Source organism: Diceros bicornis, chromosome 19, assembly GCF_020826845.1.
Source record: "Diceros bicornis minor isolate mBicDic1 chromosome 19, mDicBic1.mat.cur, whole genome shotgun sequence".
Taxonomy (NCBI): Eukaryota; Metazoa; Chordata; class Mammalia; order Perissodactyla; family Rhinocerotidae; genus Diceros; species Diceros bicornis.
The window spans coordinates 31,223,140-31,241,800 of NC_080758.1; the positions used below are offsets into that span (position 1 = coordinate 31,223,140).

At 54.6% G+C, this 18,661-nt stretch overlaps 1 protein-coding gene across 6 annotated transcripts in view; it reads left to right on the forward strand.

The window, feature by feature from the left end:
• Positions 1–7,787: 7,787 nt before the first annotated feature.
• Positions 7,788–18,661, forward strand: part of EBF4 (EBF family member 4) — a 59,136-nt gene continuing 48,262 nt past the window's right edge. For 5 of the 6 annotated variants that reach the window (XM_058563071.1, XM_058563075.1, XM_058563074.1 and 2 more), the window contains exons 1-2: positions 7,789–8,121; positions 8,631–8,752. In XM_058563071.1, coding sequence (XP_058419054.1) covers positions 7,804–8,121; positions 8,631–8,752 — 440 coding nt within the window. In that variant the 5' untranslated portion in view covers positions 7,789–7,803. Of the gene's footprint in view, positions 8,122–8,630; positions 8,753–18,661 lie in introns of all 6 variants that reach the window. The other variant, XM_058563072.1, reaches the window with a different exon arrangement.

Sequence of the window (18,661 nt, forward strand, 5' to 3'; positions counted from 1 at the left end):
GGAAGGGGAATTAAAGTGACTCTGTAGGTGGGTCCTTTGGGCCAATTCAATGTACTTTTGGAGTTTCTACTGCTGAATGTATAACGGTATTGATGTTTGTACAGGCTTGTATTGGGAATGCCCATAAGTATCAGAGAGGGTTCGCCATTTCAGAGACTGCTGCGTGTAGAGAGATGATTCCTGAACCCCCTGGAATGGTCCAGAAGGAACTGCCTAGGTTTGCTAAAGGAGAAAGGGAAACCGGAGAAATACTCAATGGCTCCCAGATTTTTGAGAGGCCATTTTCCAGCACAACAGCGCCACCTGCCCGACACAGTCACCAAGCACATCCCCCTTTATTTATTTATTTATTTATTTATTTGTGAGGAAGATCAGCCCTGAGCTAACATCTATTGCCAATCCTCCTCCTTTTTTTCCCCTTTTTCTCCCCAAAGTCCCAGTACATAGTTGTATACCATAGTTGCACATCCTTCTAGTTGCTGTATGTGGGACGCCGCCTCAGCATGGCCAGGACAAGCGGTGCGTAGGTGCGTGCTGGGGATCCAAACCCCGGCTGCCAGTAGCGGAGTGCGCGCACTTAACCGCTAAGTAAAAGAAACCTACTAACTCATTACAGACCCATAGAGGTCCTGACACTTCTCCAACCTGATGTTCTAATTTTGGGATGGGTCAGCTTGGATTTGGTGGCTATCGAGGGAAGGGCACAAAAGGCCTGTTACTCAAATGGAAATGCTATATTCAAGAGCACAGCTGGCCTAGCCCTAACATTATCTGGGTTTTATGTGAAAGAATGGCAGCAATCCCTTTGAGGGACATTCCATTCCTCACTTCATCCCCTGAAGCAAATCTGCTAGCTCAATGGGGCCCTCAAATCACAGAGGGTCCCCTAAGTGCCTGCCTGGTTTGCTGGTGGTTCAGTAAGCTGACACCTGATGGTATCCACATTCAACTTCAGTGCCAACTATGCAGAATCAAAAGCAGGCATGGTCGTTCTTCTCAATGGGCAGAACTCAAGACAGTGCTGAGTCCTGGCCAACACTTCCCCTGATGAACTTGCTACATTTTTACCACCTTTTGTGCTTTGCCAATGTCTTAGCAGTTTTGTCTGCAAGACTAGCAGATTAAAGATTCTTCGGAGCTGCAAACTGTGGAAACAAATTCAGCTGCCAATCAGACAGCGTGGATCACTCATGTAGATGCCCATGGTAAGGGCCCTTCTCTAATAAGACCAACTGGAATCAAGCTGCTGATACAACCTGCACTGCCCATACAACCGCCATCACTGCCTGGATCCATCATCGCGCCAGACATGGCAACATATCCATCATCATGAACTGGGCACAAAGTAAGGAACTGTACGTTTCTGATGCAGAAGCCACCACTACATACCAGACTTGTGACGCCTCCCAAAAGTGGAACTGTTTGTCTTACAGTAAACAGGCCACATTGCACGGGGCATTGCTCCTGATGGCTCCTGGATGATTGACTACATCAGACCTTTGACCCCGTCTCTGGACAATAGTCCTCACTGCTGTGGGCACATTTTCAGGTTACAGTGTTGCTGTTCTAGTCTGAGCAGGCAACTCTGGCCACACCATTGTGGCCCTTGAAACTAAGCCATGTCAAGTTTTTGGCTTTTCAGACCATCTGTAGTCTGACAATGATGCACCCTTTGTTGCAAAAGCCACCCAACAATGGGCCAATACCCGATGGCCATGCCATGCTCTCTGCCATCTGCAGGCATCCGGTGTTATTGAGCACTGGAATGGCCTCCTCAAAAATAACTAAAAAAATTTCTGACTATCTCCTTCATCTCCTTTTGGTCCACACACCTCAGTGAGGCAGTGTGGTCACTGAATGCAGCCACCCCCAGACAAGGATCATCTCCTCTCTGCCATTTCCTGGGTAATGATCAGGACAAAAGGGGCGGAGGGCTATACAGACCTATTCTGAAGATTTGGGACTCTGACCTTTCCTGGGCATGGTGCTTCTTTTTTCTCTCCTAACAACAACCCCAGGCCAGCCTCAGGTAGTGGGTGTTGGCCCGGCAAAAGTAGGCCTAGGGGATTCAAGATGAATTCTGATCTAGACACCTACATTCTCCTAATGTATTAACATGATCCTAGATCATAAAGGTGATGACCATGTGGTTCAGTACACTGTTTGCCAAGTTCCTCTACACTGGCCCACAAAGGCCAAGATGGGAGATAGAATGGGTCTCTGTAAATTTTGTCCCACTCACACCTGGCCCCTTCAGACAAAAGGTCAGGGTATGAGTAGGGAAACACTGGAGAAAAGATGAAGATATAGCTACTGGAATGCAACATGCTGCTCTCGTGGCTATGGAGGCTCAGTGGGAAGACACTTTAGATGCCAGCAGGTGCAAGGAGGGGGGACCGATTAATGTTTCCTTTGTCCTCTGGATCTAGCACTACAGCCTGGCAAAACCATCACCCAGTTCATCTGAGTCAAGCAACAGCTGCAGCTGGCAACTGACCCCTTTGGGTTTGTCATCCTGTTCACGAGCTATGGAAACAGAACTCATGTGGGCATAGCCAGTCCCAAACTATTTGGTTGTGCCCTTTGCCATCAATGGCAGCTCCTGAATATGGAACCTCCCCCTGCCCGATACTTGTACAAACACACCATCCAGAACAACCTTGTTTCAATCTGACTGGTGCACATACATGTACTTTTCCCATCACTGAATAGCCTTGGTTCATGTACGGTAAATGAGGTTGCAACTATTTGATGACACTGCCCACGTGACTTAACCAAACCATCGTAATGATGATGCAAATCAGATTTAACACCAAATCTTGAACTCGAGTGACATGTGACCCTTCGGGGTATATGTTTGTATGTGGGCCGTGGAATGTCTCTCCGTTAGGGGTGGAGATTGCTTTTTGGCCCATCTGTTGCCTCCTATAATTATTGGCAATGACATCAAAGATCAGCAGATTTGTCTAAAACTCACCTGTGAGAATTTTAATGGATAATAACCTGGCTTTAGACTATATCCTGTCTGTCTGAGATAAGACCTACTGATCCCCTTGAGACTTATTCACAACTGACTAAGTGTGGGACCCTGGGGGGCATGTCGAAACCAACACTTCATCTTGCTGCTTGAAGTTCTATGGATAGTAGCAGAGACTGGAGATGGGAGCTCAACTTTCCTGCCAAAGTGCCCCCCATTGGCTCCCATTGTGTCATTATTCAAGATTGAATAGCTCAGCCTAGATTTGGGGAATGGGATGGATCCTGAGGTAAAACTAACGCCTGTAGTGTGGGTTTTTCTTGAAGCAGTTGAAGAGACCTTAGGAGTCAATGGGAAGGAAGGCTAAGAGCTGAGGCATACCCACCAGGAAACCTTCAGGGATGGCCCTCACCTTTTTTTTCTTCATGGTACGGTGCAAACAGCCATATTCAGTGCATGCTTTAATTTTTCAATTCTTCCTATATACTTTAATTCCCTCAGAGGTCTCGACAAGAAGTGGATCCAAGTACCTGCCTGGCTCTCTGGGACCTCCAGGGGGCGCTACGGCCCAACACACAGTCTGACCAAAGGACCCTCTGCCTAATGCACCAACTTGGGTCTGTTTTCTAGGCTGTTGCACCTCTTTTTAGAGAAAAAAAGTGAGAGAGGGAGGAGCACTGCTGATTTTTAAAGTATCACTTTAAGGCCCAGGTCTATAGGAAAAATTCCAAGCTCCTCAGCATGGCATGCTAGGCACGAGCATGATGCTCCGGGTGCTAAAACCTTCCCCCTTGAAGCAAGCGCAGTAAGCCCGCTCATTCAGCTCTACTAGTCTTCACGTATGCTGATCCTCCTGCCCAAGACACCCTTCGCCCCCTCTCAGGCTCAGGCCCTTCTTCTGTGCTGGTCCTGATACTCGCCCCTGCCTCTTTAACAGCCAGGTCACTCTGGAGTGACACTGAGTGTTTACAAGTCCCCCACACCACACTGTGGAGCCCATAAGGGCATGGCCTGTGTTTTAGTCTTTGCTTATTCACTAGCACTGTGCACACGACAAGAGCCCTTCCTGTGGATTTGAGCACGAATGTCCATGACGGAGAAGGGTGAGGTCAGAGGCTCTGGGCTGGTGGGCCAGGGTGACCCTCTGCTTGGGCCAGATGGACTCGCATTCTCTGCGTGTTTGGACCCAGCCTCCTCTATCTGTCACTACCACCCCTCCAGCTCTCTGTGGCCACAGCCACAGCAGGCCCCCAAATCCTTTTCTCACGGAGAAGCCGCAGCAGTTTGAAAGGAGAAATTTACCAAAGGAACCAAAATAAATAATGCAAAATAAAAACTCACATAGAGTTCCAAGAAACAGACTTGCTGAGTCTAAAGCAGAGATACTTAACCTCTGACCCCAAAGACTGACGGAGAATTGGCTCCCTGGCCTTCTACCTGCTGGGTCCAGTTGGTGTCCTCAGCACCCAGAGGCCTTGCCCCTTGGCTCAGCAGCTCTAACCCAGAAGCCCTTCTCTGGGGCTTTGGGCCCTGGGAAGCCTCAAACACCAGCCTGGGTGGTTTCTTTCTAGTCCATGTGGTTAATATAGAATAGAAACCCATACAGGTCAGGAGCCCGTCCAGCCTGGCCTTAGCTCAGTGCCACTTTCCTGGGTTGACTGACTCTCCTTTCTGCCCCAGGTTAATTCTGAGCACCTGTCCCCCAAATCTACCTTGGGAAGGGTCTTCTTGAACCATGAAGATTGCAACACCAAAACCCTTCAACTATCATGAAAAGGAATGTGGACCCCGTTTCCTCCTAGAGAAGAAAGGTGTTGTAGAAGTGAGGGCACTGCAGCTGGAGGGGACAGCTACAGCAAAGGCATGGAGCTGAGCTGTGTTTGGGAAATAGCAAGATCTTCTGTGTCAGGCAAGCAAAGGACTCACACAGCAAGGGAATGGAGGGCAGGCTGGCAAGAGACATTTGGATCAGGCACCAAAGGGCCTAGAATGTCCCTAAACTGAATCCCTAAATGTCTACTTGGGGAGCCATGAGAGACGTTTGGAAGTTTCTAAGCAGGTGATGGCCTGCTTTTAAGAACCATGGCAGGAGGATGGAGGGTGGTCGGGGGTGGGCAGCTGGGGGCAGGGAGATAGCTAAGGAGGCTGTGATCAGATTGGGGCAGATCTCTCCTCCAAGCAAAGGTGGAGTCCGGTAGAGGCCAAGTAAGTTTCACAGTTAAAGATACACACTGTGGGCCCAGGATTAGGGAGAACGACATGAAGGGAGAATCCTTAAGTCCTGACAGAGAGGTGGCTGCAGACAGGGCGAGGAAAGTATCTGAGATGAACTCCTGGGCCCCAAGCCTGGAGGGCATCAGGAGGAGGTACCATGGACAAACAGGGAGCCAGGAGGAAGAGCTGGTTTGTGAGGAGTGGGCATGAGTGGGGCAGGGGCATGTGGAACTCAAGCAGCCCCACCCCCAGCCCAGGGGCAGAGCTCTTTGTGACAGGGACCCTCCCTGGAGGCAGGTGCTCCCCTCCTCCTCGAGGGTCAAGCCCAGCTCTGTCCTCAGCAGTTGATGTTCAGGACTGACACAGCAGGACAGAGGCCCACACTAGGAAATCACTTCCCCAAAGACGGCCTCTGAGACTGCAGAGGAGCAGGAGTTCTCTGAGGGGAAAAAGGGAGAAGGAGCATGGCACAGGAGACCGGGGCGCTCAGGGGGGCAAGAGGAGAGACAGTGTGCTCTGGTCGTCAGGATGGCCTTCCCAGATGTGTGTGGGAGGAGGAGGGGAGAGCCTGATGCTGCAAGGTCAGAGGGCCTGAGGTGGAGAGAAGTGCAAACAGCGGCATAGCTGGAAGGGAGCCAGACCACTGGGGCTTCGGGAGCGGCTTACTGGGGGCTGGCAAGTCATCCTTGGTGGAGCGTGCCTGTGGACTTTCTCAGAAACAGGGCGGGCATAAGTTGGAGGAGGAGGCGGGGACAAGAGGAGGGTTCTTTTAAGAATGAGGACGTCTAAGCAGAGGAAACACGGAGGATCAAGACACTGAACAGATCAGATGGGGCAACACCAGGAGGTGCAGAAGATGGGACTGTGCAAAGAGGGCCTGAGTCCACATGCTTCTCCAGGTTGCAAGGAGAGAGAAGAGAATGGGTGAAGAGACCAAGAAAGGACCAACAACACGGACAGCTGAGAGAGACAGCAGGCTTCTGCCAAGATTCCCTGTATTCTCTCCATCAAGTAGGTAGGGTGTCTGCTGGAAATTTAGAGCCAGGGGCAGGTTTGAGGCTGAAGAGAGGGGTAGAGCAAGAATGGAACAGCTTTGGGGGGTTTCTCCAGAGCAATGCTTCCCAAATGTAATGTGTACACAAATCACTTGGGATCTAGTTACAAGACAGGTTCTGATTCAGCAGGTCTGGGCAAGGCCTAAGATTCTGCATTTCTAACAAGCCCCCAAGTAATGCTGATGCTGCTGGTCCAGGGACCACACTGGGAGAAGCAAGGATTTAGAGAGTCAGATAAGGAGATGGAGAAAGAGAGTGGCATAAGAATTCACCTTGAAGAGAGACCTACCTTTGATCATCTCACCTGAGTTAAAAGCTGAGCCCTTGAGAAGTCTGGGTGGGAGTGACAGCCCCCTGCAGGTGATGGGAAGGGGGGCATGGAGAGGGAGGGATGGTAACAGAGGTCAGGAGAGGAGTGGGGGGACCTCTGGCCCAGCAGTGCCCCTGGGAACCCTCAGCTGGGTCCATGTGGGGTAGACCACGAACTGCACACTTGGAGGCCCCCAAAAGAGGATGGGAGTCAGTCAGTGCAAGAAAGTGATATTCCGGGGGTATCTGAGAGTGAACAGCAGGGAGGGCAGGCCACCTCGGTGCTGTTCTGCAGGAAACTGCTGGACTCATTCTGGGCTTGTTCAAAGCCTGGCCAGGACACACCAGGCCAAAATGTGGAGAGAGAGGCAGATATGACTCTGCCCCCGGGGTCAAGGGCCAGATAATTTCTGTGCCAGGAACTAATAAAAGAGGAATGAAATCTGAAAGGGAAGATTCTCTGGCTGGGGAGAAGGAAGTGAGTTGGGCTCTGAGCCCTAACTCCAAGCCCTAAGTATGCAACTTGCAATCAAAAATCGAGAGGTTTCTGAAAGGCACAGGTTGGAAACGAAAAAGCTTTAGGTTTAGGCAACCCAGGGACGGGGACTAGGGATGGGGGTGCAGGGACGGGGCTCAGCGTATCCGGGGCCCAGTTTGAGAGAGAGGTTTGAGTCCTAGGTTGAGGTTAAACCGAGGGCAAGATCGCCAGGAGAAATGCGGGAGGGCAGCCGGGGCGAGCAAAGAACATCAAGAGTAAAAGCTTGGAGGCGTCAAAAAAGAGCAGCAATTGCAGCAACAGGGCTTCGGCGGGGAGAGGACGGCGGGTACTTGGGAGAGGGAGAGGGGGCCGAGAAGAAGCCAGAGCTTCGTCCGGTGGCGACCCGGAGGCGGTGGCGGTTCTTGAGCTTCAGCTGGGCGCGCCCGCCGCGCATCCCCGTCTGCTCCCTGCCCGGGCCTCCCAGCCGCCGCTGGTCCCTCCTGTTCCTTCCCGCGGCCTCTGCCAGGCCGCAGCCCCCAGCCCCGGCGACCGACTCGCCAGGGTCCGCCCCGCCGCGGCAGCCCGGGCCCGGCCGCTCCTCCCCCGATGATGTCACGTCCCCGGCCGCCCCTCGGCCGGCCGCGCCGCCCCGCCCCCGCCTCCCCCGGCCCCCAGTCCCCTGGGCCCGCCCGCTCCCGCCATCCCTCCTCCCGCCTGCGCTCCCTCCCTTCGGCTCCCGCTCCCCCGGGAGCGGCGGCGGCGGCGGCGGGATGGCCCGGGCCCGCGGCCAGGCCCCGGGGAGCGGCGGTCGGCGGCGGCCGCGGCGGGGCGGCGCGGGAACCGGGCCCCGGGGGGAGTCGGCCGGGCTGCTGCTGCTGCTGCTCCAGGTGCTGCCGCCCGGGGCTGCGGCAGGGCCGGGGCGCCGGGGCACGCGGGGCGCCGGCGGCGGCGGCGGCGGCGTCTGCTGGCCCGGCGCTGCCCCTGCCTTTCCCCGGGACGCGCGGCTGCTTCTGCTCCTGCCGCCGCTGCCGCCCCTGTCGCCGCCGCCGCCGCCGAGCTCCGCGCCCGCCGCCTCCGCCTCCCGGATGGTAATCAGCGCCCCGCGCCGGCGCCGCGGGCGGGCGGGAGGTGGGGGCGGCGAGGGGGAAAGGGCGGGCAGCCCCGCGCCCCCGCCTTGCCGAAGGCAGCTCCCGGGGCGCTCGGGCCCCCCCTCCGACGACCGCGGCCCTGGGCAGCCGCCAGAGCGCGCCTCTGGGGCGCCTCCGCGCGGACCGGGTGCCGGGTCCTCTCCCGCCCTCCCCGCCCCGCTCGCAGTCCGCCCGCTGGCGCTCAGGCCGCGGGGGAATCCCTCCATCTCCCCGCCCCGCGCCCCGGGAGGGGAGGGGACAGCGCCGGCGCTCGCGGACCCGCTTTCTCCGAGGGAGCGCCCAAGAAGCTAGCGCGCACTGAGCCGCCGGGACTCGGCAGCGCGCTGCGCTCCTGGAGGCGCCCGGTGCCGTCGGGTCCCGCGGAGCTGAGACGCTCGCAGCCTCAGCGGGACCGGATCCCCGGCGGGGAGGGCGCCCACCGACTGCGCGCCCTTATGTTCCCTGCGCAGGACGCTCTGCCCCGCGGCGGGCTCAACCTGAAGGAGGAGCCGCTGCTGCCCGCCGGTCTGGGCTCGGTGCGCTCCTGGATGCAGGGAGCGGGCATCCTGGACGCCAGCACCGCGGCGCAGAGGTAAGCGCTCGGACGGGAGCCGGCGCGCTCGGGTTGGACGGCTCCGCACCGCCTTCTCTCAGCTTGCTGAGCTGCTGGGGCGAGGGGTGGAAGGAGCCCTAAGTCTGGACAGTCCCGGCGAGCTCTCCCGCCCACCCTGCCCTGAGCGCCTATGCTTCCTCCTGAGGATGTGGGGCGGGCCGGGGCGGGGCTTCTGCCTCCACTCCCTACTGTCCGGGCTCTTATTTCCGACTGGCTCACCGGCCTGGCCGTCTGCGGCTCTAGAGGAGGAGGTGTCCCAGCTGCCCAAAGTCCCTGAGCCGTGACCCACAACCACCAGCTGTCAAGAAGAGCCAACCCCTCCTTCCTGGGCAGTCCCAGTGCCTCTCCCTGTCCAATTCCGCTGCTATCTGCCAGGAAAGACACGAAATCCAGCCCCCTTTGTGCTTTCCCACGCCCCTCGGTGTTGGAGGATGGGGGGTGTGCAGAGCCGGAGGGGAGAATCAGCTGGGGACTGAAGAGTGGGGAAGAGATGAGCTGGGCAGTTGGCTTGGCTTGAATGATGGGGGCTGAGACAGGGGAGGGCCGCTCAGGGCCGCCTCTCCTCGAGGTGTTTTTCTGATGGGTCCTGCGGGAGGCAGGGGGTCCCTGGGAACCCAGCACCCACGCCCATCTCCTCCGACTCCTTTAAAGGAGTCTGGGCAGGGGCCTGGGTGGGGGATGGACTCCCAGATTTGGAAAGGAAGTTTAAAGGTTTGTTGATCTGTCTGCCCTAATACCTGGGCCCTGGGCTTTTTGTACCCTCAGTTGTGAGCATGGGGGGAGGTTAAGACAGCCTACAGGGAGTTCTCAGTGGTCAGGACTAGAGAGGTGCTGCCTCTGCAGACAGCTGGGACAGGAGGAGCTGGGCTTCCCAGAGGTCTGAGCAGCTGCTTGTCCAGCAGCCTGAAGGGATTCTGGTGGGGGGTTGCCGGGACAGACCAGGTGCAGCAGCCGGGTCACACCTTCACATCCCTAGTCCTGTTCAGGGGACACCACTCATAGTCCAACCCCAACTTCACCCCTTAAAAGACACATACTTCATTCCATATGTAAAGCTAACCAGTGTTTCTGCGGTCCTGTCCTTCCACGACTGTCAGGAGGGAGCACTGGGGGCTCTCTCTGGAGCTCATCTCTTCAGGAAGAGAAAGGGTCTTGCCTGTGAATTAATTTACACAAGTTTTACTCATGATATAACTATATTCCAGGAAAACTGGAAAATAGAAAACAAAATCCCACCTCTCTAATACAACTACTGTGAACATTTTCGTGTATTTCCTTCCCATCTTTCTGCCCATTACCATGTTTTTTCTTGTGCTATGCATACAGTTCTGTATCCTGCCTGTTTTTCTGTTGGTTCTGTTTTTTTTTTATTTAACTTGAGGTGGTCAGTTTCTTAATGGGCCCCATCTTCTCTACCACGGTGGTGAGAGCTCCTGGTAAGAGTGGGTCGGGAGTTCCAGTGGGGTCTCTGGGGTTTAAGGTTCCTATTTCTCTCCCACCCTCGCCTGTGTCCCTGCCCCGAGTTAGCAGGTTTGATGAGGGGGAAGCAGATGTGAAGGAGGCAAGTGCCCTTGTAGCCTGTGTGGGTGCAGAAAATGTGGGGATGAGGCTCCTCCCAGAGGATCAGGCCACCAGCAGTGTTGTCTGCACATGGGGGGATCTTTAGTGAGGTTGGGGTGTCCAGTCTGAGTCCCCAGGGCCACATCACTGGGACTCAGAAGGCTTCTCCAATTGGAGGAGGGGCATTTCTTCAAGCCTGGGCTGCTTCTCTCCAAGTCTGGAGACTTCTCTGTCTCAGGACACAAGTTGGGAGCCCCCCAACATTTGGTTACCTCTGGGCCACCTCCTTCCATAAGGGAGCAGGCTAATCCTTTCTCCTCATTCTTCCCGAGGTTGCCCGTCATCTCCCCCGTTTGTATCTTGATCCTTAGTCGGTTCTCTGCCCAGGTCTTCCCATCCTCCAACAGCAACAACAAAAATGCTTTTCCCTGTCCCCACCTCCCTCTTCATCCTCTGCCTGGTTTCTCTCCCTCTGTTCTCTGAGAAACTTGCCCAGGAGCACTCCCCACCCCCCCACCCCGCAAGGCAGTTGTCTTTGATGCCTTCCTCGCCTTTGCCCCAAGGCCACCTGGTTATCAAGGCTTCTGGACGTTCTCTTTGGGTCCTACTCCTCATCTCAGTGCCCAGGGCCAACCTTTAACAATGACACACCCTTGCCCTCCACCACTTTCCTCCCTGGCTTGAAGGTTAATCTACCCCGATTGACCACCTCAGCCTCCTAGCCCGCTGCCCCAGCCCCAGCCTCTGACCACTCCCCCAGAACCATCTGACATGCACCGGGGACCACAGCAATATTTCCAAAGAACTCTTCTCTGATCATGTCCCTCCCTAATTAAAAACTTCAGCGACCCCCCCGCCCCCACTTCCTCCCAGATATTCAGCATTTAAGGCCCATCACAGTCTGACCCCGAACTTCCTTCCAGCCTCTGTATGATACTTGGCATCCAGCAATGTTGGAGAATTAGCTGTTTCTCTTGAAACAGTTCCTCTGCCTCCAGCACCCACACACCCACTGAATAAAGTCTTATAGCCTCCGGGACCCACTCCAACCAGCACCATCTCTCTTTGTGCCCTCCCACCCGTCCCCGGGGAACGGTTCTTAGTACTGCCTGAGGATGCTCGCCACAGGCCAGAGTCAGCTGTGCCCTGCCTGTCCTGGGCTTCCTTGCCCAGCCAACCTGCACCTTCCCTTAGGGCAAGGATGGTGGCTCATTCATCCTTGTTAGCACAGCACCAGGATAGGCTTGAGCAGTCAGCAAGGGGGCAATGAGTATCTGCTCAAGGAAGCAGGAGTGCATGTTAGATGTTTCCCGAATCCCTTTCTGTTGGACTCCCCTTTCCACGTTAGTGGTCTCCAGGACCTACCTGACCCCAGGAACCAGATACTGGAGCAGCTACTGCTCCCTAGCTTTACAATGCCAAGGTTTTACAGAAGAGGGAGAAGAAGGAGAAGGCTCAGAGCCTGCTAAGACCAGTGAGGGAGGCCCTGCCAACAGGAAGGAAAGTTCTGAGCAAAAGAGGAGTAGGGAGAAAAGAGGGGCTGCATACCCTTACATTGGAGGCAGCAGGGAAGAGAAGAGGCTGGTGTAGATGCAGGCTGGGTCGCCCTAGTAGGGAACTCTGCACAGGACCCCTGGCCAAGCTGTGACTGTCCCTACCCTGGGCCAACAGGACTTTATCTCTGAGACCCATATCCCAACCCCAGCCCACCTTCCCCAGACCCCCTGCAAACCTGCATCCTCTTGCTAGGGTGCTCAGCACAGAAGTAGCTCCCCTCTCCTTCTGGTGGGATTCTCAGCCTGGGAAGACCCCTGGAGGACCCAGGCCAGCCCTCCCCCTTGAGCTGGTCCCAGCGCACTAGCAGGGCCCTGAGAGGGAAGCCAGCTGGGGCTGCCTTTCCTGTAAGCAGCTGCAGGCTAGCCTCCCTGCTAGGAAATGCTTTTGTTTGCTTTAATAATTAATGGCGGCTCCTCAGCCTGGGACCTGGCAGGCAGGCCTGTGGGTGGGTGGCGAGGGGGTGGGCAGAGAGAAGCAGGGTGGGCAGTCTATAGGTAGAATTGAGGGCAAGGGGAAGAGTGGGAGAGCTAGCTAGTGAGACACCCCCCCCCCCCCCATTCAGGGACCTTGATGGCTGAGACAAGTTCCTGAGGCAGGTGAGCAGAGCAGCTGCTGGGGCCGTGGGAGCAGGGGATATGAAGCAGCCCCAAAGCCTCCTCCAGCAGGCTCCTCTGGACACAGGTTCTTGGCAGCTGCATTGTTAAAGGGTGTGTAACCCTGTGAGCTGCTGCTTTTATCTTTCCTGGTCTGTGGCACAGCCAGGCTCTGGGCAGAGCTGGGCCGATAGATCTTGGCTGGGGCCAGGAATGCCAGACCCAGCTTGATGATTATCAGCAGTCCCAGGGGCCCAGGGGATGCCTGCAGGGAGAGCAGGGACCAGTGGGATGCTTGGAGGAAGAGAGGAGGCGGAGGAAAGGAAGTGGGAACTGATGCAGCCATGCCAGGATGGGGAAAAGAAGAGCTGGATTTAGCAGAGACTTTAGGAAAATCTGAGACAAGGGATGAGATGCAGGAGACATACACTTTTTGCTCCTTCCACCTCCTGAGAGGGTCAACAAAGAGCCTCCTCCCATTGCTAATGACCTCAGGGCTTGTCCCCATTTCCCCAGCGTCTCAGACTCCAAGACGGATCAGGCCCAGGCCAAGGCACTGCTCAGAACCTTGGGCTGTCAAGGTAGGCAAGAGTTAGGGTTTGGTGGGGGCTGGAGGAGGCAGAAGGCCTGTGGGTGCCTCTGGAGGGAGACCAAAGCTCCAGCCTCAGCCGCTGTCCTCTGTGGGGTTGGGATGCTTGTTTTAAATTGCTCATAGTTATAACAAGCACGTAGCAAGGATTTAAGGAGCCACAAGCGGCCTTCTGAGCAGAGAGCAGAGACCGTGAGGGGGGTATTGTCTCCACTAGACAGCTGTGGCAGGGTCTAGGGGTTGCTGCGTGAAACGCCCTGGGGCATCCTGCTCAGCCTCGCAAAGGAGCATCTCCAGGGACCCGCTGGGTGGCCCCAGCAATAGCAGCCAGACAACTCTGCGGCCCCAGCATGTCCCCACATGCATCCCGCTGTACTCTGGAGCACAGGCCACCTGAATGGCCCAGGCTGTGAAGGTCAGGTGGTCCTTGGTGTCGACTTTAATCTGGATTCCCAGCTCAGTCCTCAGGAAACCCATGCACACCGTGCTTGCTACAAGGCCGGTGTCCTCCAACCAAAAAGTAGCTGTACAAACCGAAGCTTTTCTGTCACCAACAGTCTCCTTTAACTTTTGGGCTATTTCAGAGCAGAAGATGGGGAGGGGGTGAGTGAGCCATGGTGGATATATGAAAATGAGCATTGCCTCCTCCCACATCCGGGTTCTTTGGTACAGGAGCAAATGCCCCACCACCTCAGCACACTCCGGAGTTGATAGGAAAGTGTTTTGAACATTTTGTTGAAAACAATCTTTTTAAGAAAGCAAAGAGATGTGTTATTCATTTTGGAGTCATACAAAAGTGGTTAATGTGGCTGTTGTCATCACTCAGCTGCATTTACCTGAAAAAGGCGTTTATGTGGCATACTTTGTGCACTAATGATGCTAAATGAATGAGATGTTTCTGAATTATAGGCTCCAGTAATCCATGTACCAGGTGAGGCAGTTCTTATGCATGTCTGCCAAGCTGCACTCAGGCCCTGGGCTGTAGCCGTGCTGGCTTCCATCACACCACAGGCCTCTGGATGGCTGGTGGTTGGTACCCCACCCTCATCCACTCAGGACTTGGTAAAGGGTCTGCTTCCCCTGCCGGCATCTGCTTCCTAAGACTTTGTGTGTGTGTGTGTGTGTGTGTGTGTCAGGAAGATCAGCCCTGAGCTAACATCCGTTGCCAATCTTCGTTTTGCTGAGGACGATTGGCCCTGGGCTAACATCCGTACCCATCTTCCTCTACTTTATAACCCACAGCATGGCTTGACAAGCGGTGCGTTGGTTGCACCAGGGTTCCAAACCTGCGAACCCTGGGCTGCCAAAGCGGAGCACACGAACTTAACCACTCTGCCACCAGTCTGACCCCCCAAGACTTTCTTAGGCTGCCAGAGCCAGCTCTGCCCACTTGCACACCAGGCCAGAAGTACCTGAGAAATGAAGCCCCAGAACCGATGACTGACTGGAGTTGGTGGATAAATTCCCCAGCTCCCTCCCCCAGCCCTCTGGGTGGATAACTCTGAAGCACATGTCCTAGACTGTTTCCTGAGCTCCCCGTGGGATTGAACTGCTGTTGCCCACAGTGGTAACTTGTTGATAACACACCCTTTATGAACTGCCTTTCCTTTCTCCTTCTCTCTCCCTTCCCACCCCCACCAGTGTTTCCTGGAATCACCTCCCACATAAACTGTTTGCATTTGCAACCTTGTCTCAGGATCCACTTCTAGGGAAACCCAAATAAAATCCTTGCCTCTCCAGACTTCAGGGCCTCTACTCCTGCTTCCCTTCTTTCTTTTAGATGAAGGATTCATATCAGTAGACATCCTTGCAGTTTCTCCCCACACCCCAGTGGTTGTCTTGGGCAACCCCACCTTGGAGACCACAGAATCAGAGACATCAGCCTTCATCCCCATCTCTCAGTCTCTAAGCTGGTGTGAGAGCAGACTGTGCCCCAGCTCCCACCTGCATCCCATACATCTGCGCCCGGGTGTGCCCAGCAGGGGCTTCCAGAGCCCTGGGCATCCCCTGTGTCTATGTCCTGAGTTGTTTGTGCGCATCTCTATGTTCCTTTCTTTCTGTTCTTTAATGTTGGTTTGTTTTCTCATTATAAGACTGTCAGCTATTCCCAAGGGGAAAGTTCCCCCCCCCGCAACTTTGGGGCTTACAGTTCCATCCAGGGATGTCACTGGGCACCTACTGCACGTTGTGGGTAGGTGCCTGGGGGAACCAGGAGAAGGAAGGCATAGTCCAGACCTGCCTCCGGGCTCTCGACAATGTGCTGATCCTTCTCTCATCCTCTGTCTCTCGTTCACAGGAAATATTATGTGTCTTTAAAGCTATGCCTTTTCTCATTTCACCTTGATTGTCTCACATGTCCGGCAGGGGTATGAACTGGGTAAACTGGCGATATTCACAGACCAGGAGCAGCCCTGGTGTGCCCAGCATGGGTCTTACCTGTTCTGCAGTCCTCTCCTGGTCTGTATGGGGCTAGGGCTCTTATTCATATCGTTCTGTTGTTATTCATGATAGTGGTCGTGTCCAGGAGCTGTAAACTAGCCACCTCTATCCCATTGCCTTATGTGGATGGGTGTGAGCCTAGGAGGATGGTTGTGCCTCAGACCCACTAAGCAAGTTGGGGAAGGGAGGATGATGCTGGGCTGCCTCAGGGGAAGTGGAACTGAGCCTGACTCCACTGCTGGGTAGGGCACAGGCATGGGAGGCAGTGCAGCCCCTTCATGCCCCCCAACTGGCAGCACTAGATACTGGTCCACAGACCTAGGCAGGGATACCTGCTCTCTTTCCCCTCCCTGTGTGCCCTGACCTGTCTCCTCAGGAATCCCCTCCTGCAGGGAGGGCAGGCCCTGTGAAGGGAGCTTGGCTTGGGGCTTAGGCTAGACTTCCCAGGTCTGGTCCTTAGGAGCCTGGTAGGAGCCAGGAGGCAGCCAGGACCCAGGACTGACTGATACTTGCCAAGAGGGATGGGTGGGAGAGAAAGCTCGGGTCAGCATCACTGATTTACTCTTGGCCTGGGAGTACAGGGGTGTGTGTAGAAAGGGTATGTTGAGTGGTCTAGGGGATTGTGTTATTGCTCAGCGTCCACCCCTCCTCTGCTAAGTCCTCTTCCTTTCTCTGTACCCTCCAACCTTGCTGTCTGAGAGCCTTCCAGGCGCCTTTCCTGGGTTTGATGGCAGAATAAAGGGCAGAGTGATCTGGGATGGTTCCATAAGCCCGCCCGCTTCTGGCTTTCTTTCCCCCCAGGTGGTCCTGGAACCTGTCCCTGGGAGTTTCTGTTCCCCTCTAAGTTGGTCCTGGGGGCAAGAGGGAGGAGTTAGAATTGCTGCCTCATTATCATATTCATCAGCAGTAATCAGGGACCTGCTGTGATCAAAACCCTCTGCAGGCCTCCCAGTCTCTTGGCAAATGGGAAGCAGAAGGGTCAAGGCCTGGACTTGAAAGGACCCTAACCTGAGGGGGAGGGGAGGGGCGGGGAGAGGAGGGAATATGGAGGGAGGATGGACGTCCCTGGAGAAAGGGACATACGTAGAAAGGACCTTTGGTAGAGAAGAAAAGGTGTTGGTTGCCCCCCTCCTCCTCTTGATCAGGGACAAGCAAGACTCATCACTTCTGCCTGTGAAATCAGCATTTCACATGGACCACTGAGGCTCCCAAGCAGGCTTTCAGGACGAGGAACAATGTTCATTTTATTGTTTATGTATTTACTGTAATCTGTGTAAGCAAAAACACAACAAGCCTCTCAAGCCCATGACATCCCAGATATTATAGCTTCACATGAAATCAAGTAAGTATAAATTGATTTAAAATTATATGGAAAAAAATATTAAGTAGTGATGAATATGGCAGATGTTGTCACAATGGCATGTCCATGATGGGACTCTGGTCTAAATGGCTCTCAAGGCAGTTCCACCATCCTCATCCTCTCCTCTGCATCCCTGCAGCAGCCTCTCACTGTTCCACCACGCTGCGCACTCCCCGCCTGCAGCATCTTCTAAGCCCGGCCTGGCTTCAGAACCTTCTGCAGGCCTTTAGTCGTGTTATCCAAACCATGTCCCTCAACAAAAGTGCTCTTTAATATAATAAGCATGGTGTATTATTTATCTATTGCCACATAAAAATTACCCCAAAACTCAGCAGTGAAAAACAGCAAACATTCATTATCTCACACAGTTTTGTGAGTCAGAAATCAGGGAGCAGCATAGCTGGGTGGTTCTGGCTCAGGGTTTCTTATGAGGCTGCAGTCATCTGAAGGCTTGACTGGGGCTAGTGGGTCTGCTTCCAAGGTGGCTCACTCACACAGCTGGCAAGTTAGTGCTGGCTATTGGCAGGCCTTAGTTCTTCTCCGTGTGGACCTTCCATAGGGCTGCATGAGTGTCCTCACAACATGGCAGCCAGCTTCCATGAGAGAGAACAAGGCAGAAACCACAATGTCTTTTATGACTTAAGCTTGGAAATCATATGCTATGATTTTTGCCATATTCTATTGGCCACACAGACCAATCCTGATACAATATGGGAGGGGACCACACAAGGGCATGACTAGCAGGAGGCGGGGATCATGGGGAACCATCTTGGAGGCTGGCTACTACCCATGGGGAGGACCAACCTGAGCCAGGTCTACCGGTGTCCACTCCTGGAGGGTGTCCCAGGGCCCCCATATACACTCATGGATGCTAGGAAGCCACATTTCCCAGCAATTGTGGCCGTAGCACTCTTTTGTAGAGGGAGGATCTGGAGCCATGAGAGATCTAAGGAATACACTTTGGAAGACCTTTGCCCAGGGAAGAAAGTCTAAACTCTGGTTTTTATGTCCCTGCATAGTCTGGCACTTCCCATACAACCTTTTCTCTCCTCACTTCACTTTTTGAAATCTGTGACACTGACCCTCACACCTATGGCCATTTCTTATGCTGTTTCTTCTGCCCTTTGCCTACTGCACTCATTGAACTCCTATTCCTTCCTCAAGGACCAGGGAAAAAGCCACCATCTCCATCAAGTCTTCCCCTCATCTCTCACAGAAAGAATTCATTTCTTCCTTTGCTTCTACAGCTTTTTCTATAGTAATATCTTTTGGGGGCCCCCACCACTTTGCCTTGTGTTACAGCTCCCTGTGTGTGTCTCCCCTCCCCTTCCAGGCATTTGACTCTGGCCCCACTTGGTGCCATGTGTCCAGTGCTTGGTACATCACTGGGGCTCAGGAAAGATTCGGTGAATAGGACCTTGGTTCTTCTCTTCCCCCTGCTCTTGCCCTGGCCTTGCTTCTGGGAATCATTCCTGCTAAGCCAGGAGAAAGCCCTGGGCAAGGCCAGACCAGAAGGTCCTCCTGCCCAAGAGAGCCAGTGGCTGTCTTTCCCAAAGTGTGGAGGCAGGTCCCTCTACACCTTGGGAGGGCATCCCCTGCCTTCAGCCCTGGCCCAGGGTCCAGTCTGGGCAGACTAATGGCTCTGAGCCAGTTTGATGTGTCTGAAAGTTTGATGGACATCATCATCTCCCAGGCAACGCCGCAGGGTCACGTACACAACCATGAGCTGGGGTACAATGAGATATTTGTTCCAGAGCCTCCCAGCTGCCCCTAGATCCCTAAAGGGCAGT